The sequence below is a fragment of the Buceros rhinoceros genome, unplaced genomic scaffold (genome assembly GCF_000710305.1).
Source record: "Buceros rhinoceros silvestris isolate BGI_N320 unplaced genomic scaffold, ASM71030v1 scaffold13572, whole genome shotgun sequence".
Taxonomy (NCBI): domain Eukaryota; kingdom Metazoa; phylum Chordata; class Aves; order Bucerotiformes; family Bucerotidae; genus Buceros; species Buceros rhinoceros.
Window position 1 is genome coordinate 29,619 of NW_010397293.1, and position 7,422 is coordinate 37,040.

The following is a 7,422-nucleotide window of genomic DNA, read 5'->3' on the forward strand; positions in this document are numbered from 1 at the left end:
CCCTACACTGCACCTCTAGCCATAGGAAATAATTTTTTTAAAAACTACAAAACCCAGTTTTCTTCATATTCCACATTTTAGGTTACATGAAAAACAAAATAGGTAAGTGATGTGTCTGTACCTCGGTGGGACTCTGAGAACAGAGCAGCAGGAGCTTAGTTTGTCCGTTCCTAAGTTACCTGGTAAAACCCTGTATGGCTTTTAGTCGTCTACCTGCAAAAGTGGATGGAATTTTCTAATTCATCTCAATGCTCGCCTGAAAGAAGCAGAAAGCAGAACACAAAGAAACCCCCCACGCCTCGACTTCTACGGAAACTTCCCCCCCACTCTAAAAAAATTTGGCAGTTCTAAACCAGAATCTTTCTTCACCTGTTGCTCCACGGACGTACCTCAGGCAGGTTCAGCTTTCTGTGGTTTAAAGCCTGTTCCCGAGCGGTGGCTGTTGCGTGAACCGTGTCTGGCTGTCACTGGTGAATGTGGCTAGATACTGGTGTGCGCGGGCGGCTGTGGCATTGCTCAGGGTGGCACCACCAGCAAACTTTATTGAGATAAAACAACTATGCTTGTTAATTCCTAGATCTATTTACAGGAGGGCTGAGCTTTGCAGGGGCCGGGAGCACAGTTCTGAAATGCCCATCTCCGGTGGCGGTCTGAGGGTGCCGGGTTGGTTTGGGGAACGCCTGCTTTGGGGGCCGGACGGGGAACGCGGGGGAGACGGTTACATTTTACAGCATTGATGAAGGTATGAATCTGATATACAATTGCTTTGCCTTCGCATCAAAAACATGCTCTCGCTGTAAGCGCTACGCCCAGCCAGCCTCCGCCACGGGGAGTGTCTTACCGACAGCCTCGTGCTAGCGCGGCCTCGGACAGGTAAGGACAGACTCGATCCTTCCCTTTGGGAAGGCGCACGAGCCATGAGGGGCGTGTGAAACTTTGGTGTGAGCCTGGCTCCCCGTCGCCTCTTCCCGGTACAGAGCTGGAAGTGAAAGGGCGCAGCTCGTTTTCCCAAGGATTTGAACAGTTCATCTTCCAGCCCAAAGCTGACGGGGGACAAACCCTTCACCCTGTAGACGCTCGGCCCTGCAGCACCCAAACCTAGGGGAGCGCTGCACTCCCTGGGATCGCTCTGTCCACAGATCGATGACTTCGCGTGCTCGGGCAATTCCTTCTTCGCGGTTAAGGTCAAATTCGCACTCTTTGGTAGGCCAGGACTAAGCGCTCGGGGTGGTGGCAGACATTTGGCACTCTGAGGTGTACTAGTTTCTGGTTTTGTCAGGTCTAAATAGCCTTGATCGTCCAGCAGGTTCACGCTGGACCCTGTGCTTAAGCTAGTTCTGTCGGTGAAGGAATCCACTCGTCCCTCGTACCCTAGGTCTGCAGGGGCTGAGCACTGGTGCTGGGGCCACGGGCGTTTGCAGTCTCCGTGGTTTTCCTTATCTTCCCCGCCATCATCTTGCCCACCTTGGAAAGAGTTCTCTGTCCAGTCCGTCTCCTCGCTAACACTGACCGGTGCGTTCATGTCCCTGAGAAATACCACAATGACAGTGATGTTGTCACTGGAACCGGCATCCCGAGCAGATGCCACTAATTTATGTGCTACCATGCTGCTGTCGCCGTTGTTCTCCTTCAGATGGTCAGCCACCACTTTGACCGCCTCGTCGGGATTGACCGTGTCGTAGAAGCCGTCGCAGGCTAAAATGAGGTAGTCTTCAGAGCCATCGAGTACAGTGGAGGCAGAGTCTGCGTCCCCACAGATATATGGCTTGTGCTCAGCATCCCCTGCGAAAAGACAACACACAGACACACAAGGCCGTGGGTTTGCAGCCACGGCATCCGCAGCCCTTTTATTAACACAGCATGGGGCCGGTGACTCTTACCCCGAGTTAAAGCAATTATTTGGAAATTATTCCCTCAAACTGTAGAGGAAAAAAAATAGAGGTTATTGCTCACAGGTCTGTCTTCAGCTGCATGTCAAATTTGGATGAGTAGAAAATTAAAGTTTTTCATTAAAAAGAAAAGCAAGTCTAAAAGCGGATTAAAGACCACTCTTACCAATAGCTCTGGAGACTGACAGGCTCCCGTTCACCCTCCAGGCTCCGAACCAGACCACACAGCCACCAAGAGCCTCGATGCGCTTCTTCTCATCCTAAACAGCAAGGCAACGCGAGAGCTGTTTGAGCAGAGCGTGCGTTCGGTTCTGCCACCGCACTCTGAGCGCTTCAGCAGGGAGTTCACAGCGCGGTGGAGCCTGCAGGCCCCAGCAGAGCAGAGGTGTGCACAAACAGCCCAACTCCCAAACAGACCAGCATAACTGGGACATAGCGCTGCCGCTCCAGGAGACGCGGGTGAGGCCACACGCGGTGTCCCAGCAGCCCACATAAAGCTGACGGCTGCCAGCTTCAGGGGTAAGCCCTGCGCAGCCTGCCTCGAACAGGCCATTCTCACCTCTCGATCGGGTTTGTGGGGTTTCATCAGTTCCACAGCTTGGCCTCTTCTCACGAGCATAACCTGGGAGTCCCCAAGCCAAGCCACATGCAGCATATTTCCTCGGATGAAAGTCACCACCCCGGTGGTTCCACACCGCAGACTCTGGAAGGGTGAAAAGAAATGCCCCCAGTTTTCAAGAAGCACGTAAGAACCATCTGAAAGCATTTTCTTCCTTAACTCGAGGACAGAACACGTTGCTGCTCCAGTGGACAGCCTGTTCCCGGGCAGGAACAGGCAGCGCTTTCCTCACGGCTACGACTGTTCCTAATGGCCCCTCGGGGCTGACCTGGCTGCACGCAGGTGATGGATTCTGCCCCGTGACGCCCCTTGCCCTGGCATCGCGTTTCTGGAGCTGGGCTGTGCTCCTGCTTTAGCCGACTCTCCCATCTGTCAGCAGCAACACGTGCATGTTAGTGATCTTGGAGGGAGTTTATCTGTAAGCATCTTGAGTTCCCTGCACTTAACCCGGCCCCTGCATAAGTTCAGGAGGCCTAGGAGTCCGCTGACATTTATTCCTGCTTTCTGCAGCCAGGAAAAAACTTATGCGGTAGAGATGAGGGGGGAAAAATAACCCACCCCAAGGACTGAACCCAGTTATAGCTTATGAACACAGGAATAGCAGCAGCGCCCTTCTAAACGCACTGGGGGTGGTGAGAAGCGGAGACTGACGTCTCTAGGGACCACGAAGAAGCCCACCCGTGGGCACTGGCTCTGGGCACTGGGCCCAGACCGCTCAGTGCTGACCCCCGGCCTGTGCCCAGCCCAGCACCCGGAGCAGCCCTGCTGCCAAAGACAGAATTCACAGGTTAATGCTTTCAGAGGCCACCCCAGGGAACTCATCACCTCTCTGGCTGCCTTCTGGACAAAGCGCTCGTCAGTCACGCGGAAAGCTCGGCACAGCGCTTCTGCCGGGTCCTGCTGCAACATCTCCTGATGGACCATGTTCACGTGGAGGTGGATGGAGGCATAGATGGCAGCATCCACTCCCCCATGGCCATCAAACACTGCAAAATAAGCTTGCTCCTCTTGGTCCTGTCAATGGAAACACATTGAGAAAACAACTCAGGAGAAGGCAACGCAGATGGTTAATTGTCCGAAAACTTTTCAACTCGAGATTTGTCGTGTCCCCATTAAACTGCACTTAGAGGCAGCGTCTCCACTGGAAAAACAAACTGCTCAGACCATCTTCGCTTGCACCAATGGGAAATTTCCACCTTATTGTTGATGAATTCTGCCCACAAACTGCAAGAGCTGCCCTGCAAGAATCACCTGTGTCGCGCTCTCAGCGCTCCTTATGTTCCATTTGTTACAGCTCAGTCACTCAGTTCAAATGGGAAGTGCCATTCTCATCAAATTGTGCAGGAGTTTTTGTGACTGCACAAACCACCGAGAGAGAAGAACATCCAATACAGTTTGCATGAAGTCTACATCAAGACTGGCATCCACCAGGGACAGACGCCAGGACAGTTAAAGTGTGAAGCCAGCCAGCCTCTGCTTTCATTCTTTTTTTTTAAATCTAATCTGTATCACCTTAGAAGCTTGTTCTTTAAAAAAAAAAAAAACTGGTACGTACTCTCTCATCAGACAACTGAGATTACATTCACAAATCAAATACAGTAAAATCACTCATCTTCAAGTCAGTTTTTTCAGCTTCCCCTTATCTGCTCAAACAGAGAAACTGCTGTACCAGGAGGGAGCAGCTCCTGAGCCTATCACACACACACACACACCAACCCGCTGTCAGCGCCGACTCAACCTTGACAGCCATCGCCACGACGAGAATATCTGAACATTGTCATTTCAAAGTAATGGTCTCCAACACAAAGTGGAATAAGAAAGCTGACAGTTGACAGGCAAAGGAAACGTTTGCCTCTGTTTGCATTAACAGTATTTAAAGGCAAGAAGGTGGATGGGGCAGAAGATGGTTATTAAAGTGACGGGATGTAATAAAGAATAAATTATGCAGCAATCTGATCCTAAAGGTAAAATTCTTGCCACTTTCTTCTATTTGCTGTTCTTCAGTGTCCAGTTTTGTATCTGAAGGAAGAGAAGCTGAGTGTGACCAATGGCAACATGAAGAAATTAATGGAGGGAAGTCTGGCCCCAGTTCCACCAGACCCCTCAGGTCGCCAGGTTCTTATGTGAACTGCGCCCCCTTTTCCCGTAAGTTTTGGGTTTGTTGTTTGTTTGGGGTTTTTTTACTTTCTTTCTTTCTTTAATCTTGCTTTTGGCTTCTTCCTCCCAAGAGAAAGGGCTGGGGAGCAGCACAGACTCGCCCCTGAGACAACTGCCTTCAGCGCTGCGCTGTAAGGAGTGCCCTCCTCACTTCCATCGGCAGTCCTCTTCTACACCCGGCACCGTCAGCCAGGGAGAGGCTCCTGCCTTGATTTATCCCATGGTTCTACAACGCACCAGTGGCCACTCTCTACAGTCGTGCTGCTTTCCGCAGGACGGCAGGCCAGTCCTTCAGCCGCTGCACGAGTGGCTCTACCAGGAGAGGCCAGATACAAACCGGCTTTAGTTAGATGACACTTCACCAGGAATCTGGGAAAATTGCCCTCTTATTCTATACACCCCGTGTAGAAACTGCACGTCATGCTGCTGCTGTGGTTACAGAACATCAGCTGAACTAACTTGCAGCCAGGTTTGTCTCTGCCTGCCAGTCCTCCTCAGGTCCAGCACGGGTACGGCTTTTGCCTTCACAGCAGAAGACCGCCTGGTTTCCCCAAGAACAGCAATTCTACTTAGCACATGCATTCGTCTTCCACACGATCCCCTTTACCTCCAGGTTGAAGAGCATGTTGAAGTCGGGGATGCAGACGTGCTTGTCTTCCATCTTCCTGCGCATGTTCTTGATGGCGTGGATGGATGTCTCGTAGTAGCGGTGGGGCTTCGGCTGGAGCGGGAAGTCTTTCACCCAGTTGCTGCAGATCTCGTGCAGTTTGCTGAAAACCAAGCGGGCCAGCTTCGCCGTCTCAATCTCTGAGGGAGGCAAAAACCACAAATGAAAGGCTAAGGGTGTTATTAAGTGAGTGTTTTTTTCTTGCATACATTACAAAGATAAAACAAAACCATTTTAGCCAAGCAGTTGGAATGGATGTCAGCAGGGAAATGCTGGGCTCTGATGCGTAAAAAGAGGAAGCGAAACTCTCCATAATCAGCACTCATCAGCAAGCAGCTCATTGTTTGTTTGTCTTTTTAACTTAAACATTCCCCAGTGCCTTTGGGGAACTCATTTACAGCATCAGAAAGAAAGGAAAGCAAGTCCGTTCCCTCAGCATTTGATGTCCTGTGTGGCTCTGCACAGGGTGCTGCAGCGCTGGCACCTCTGACAGGACTTTGTCACGGCATGTAGCATCACACACAAACCCACAGTCCATTACAACATTTGGCTTTGGACCAAACTACTCCAAACAACTGCTGGCCCGCAGGACTGAGGCAATACACAGAGGTGAATGATCTACAGAGATCAGTAGTGCTGTTGTAAGATGTTTTGGTGGTGTAGAGTCAGGTACCTCCTTAGTTTCATAACATTATTTCCAGATTCCCGACTAGAGAGTGTGTCAAAGAAATCTGCATGAGCAAATGAGAAAACCATGAAGGTCTTAAATTGAAGAAAACGCTGAACTGTCACTCCTGAGAAATGGTAATTTCAGAATGTGAAAACTCGGGCACTTGACAATTGTTCTGAAATTCAGGGAAGGAAAACTGGAAATAAGCATCAGAGCTGAGCACATCAAAATCTCTTTGTTCCTCATCGTTCACCAATGCCAGAGATCTTCATGGCTGAACAGCAGCAGTCCATGAGTGTCAGTCGTTCCTGAAGGAGGAATGGCTCAAACACAGCGAGCAGAGGGGACAGTTACAGCATCAATTAACCCACAGGAATTCTGAGAAGAACCTAAAGGCAGGTTTTACTAATTTCTGTACTAGGTCTGCACAAGAGGTGGTAAGTTTTGTGCTGTAGTAATCAGGGGGCCAAGATCCTTAGGAGTAAGATCCATTCCCGGCTCTGCTGATTACCAGTTGGTTCAAGCTCGCTCTGCAAGAGCGGCCATTAACTGTCAATGAGCTACACACACAACCAAAAGCATTCACCTTAGCTGCTCGATGACACCGCTTTAAAAACAAGTGATGGAAATCAAACGCCTCGGTCATCCCACCACGGACACAGTAACGGGTACCAGTTCCTCCACACCATGTACTCTGCCCTCACAGGTGCCACCAGAAGTCTCTTTGCTGGGTAACATATTTACAGAGGCAACAGGCACAGCCTGACATGTCCAAATGATATTTTCCAGAGTGAACCCCGCAGCCTTGCTCTCCCACTTCTTTCCGCTGGGCACATCTGAAGGCTAACGGTGCATGTTTCACTGTCATGCGGCTCTTACGCTTCAGAGTGTCACTCTGAAGGAGGAAGGGAGGAAACCCATTGGCTGTGCGGAGGTACGAAACTCCCTCCCCCAGCTGGGCGTATGGGTAGTGTCGGCATCACCAATAACTGCTCCTGAGGCTACAACAGGAGAGAGGCTCACAACAGTGAAACTACCCCCTCCCAGCTGTAAATTACTCATCAATTGTTAATGCTGCAGCGCTGAGCCAGAGCTGACTCAGCTGTCACTGCAGTTGGGTCATGGAGAATTTCATTTCCCTCCTGCTGCTCCAAAATCCCCAGCACTGGAAGCACTTATTGGTACCACAGCTAGTGGGAAAGCCAGCTTGGGCATTATTGTTCCCAAAGACACCCGACTTCTAGGGCAAACTCAGGGCAGAGTGAACACCAGCCATCAGATTCGGCTTTTCCGTACCTAAATTTTAAGACCTTTCTTGACTTCTTGTGACGTCTGCTGGATATTTTAGATACCTCCACCATGTAATGTGGTCCTATATCCAGTCGTCTCTGGCGGTTCCTTAACAGTGCCAAACCCCTAC

At 50.5% G+C, this 7,422-nt stretch overlaps 1 protein-coding gene across 1 annotated transcript in view; it reads right to left on the reverse strand.

Annotated features, from left to right (window-relative positions):
- Positions 1-718: 718 nt before the first annotated feature.
- The window catches only part of PPM1E (protein phosphatase, Mg2+/Mn2+ dependent, 1E), a gene marked incomplete at its 5' end in the record, with an annotated part of 9,227 nt that continues 2,523 nt past the window's right edge, over positions 719-7,422 (reverse strand). The window contains 5 exons of the mRNA XM_010146203.1: positions 719-1,782; positions 2,056-2,149; positions 2,449-2,592; positions 3,334-3,522; positions 5,273-5,472. Of these exons, the coding sequence (XP_010144505.1) occupies positions 719-1,782; positions 2,056-2,149; positions 2,449-2,592; positions 3,334-3,522; positions 5,273-5,472 (1,691 nt within the window). The remainder of the gene's footprint in view (positions 1,783-2,055; positions 2,150-2,448; positions 2,593-3,333; positions 3,523-5,272; positions 5,473-7,422) is intronic.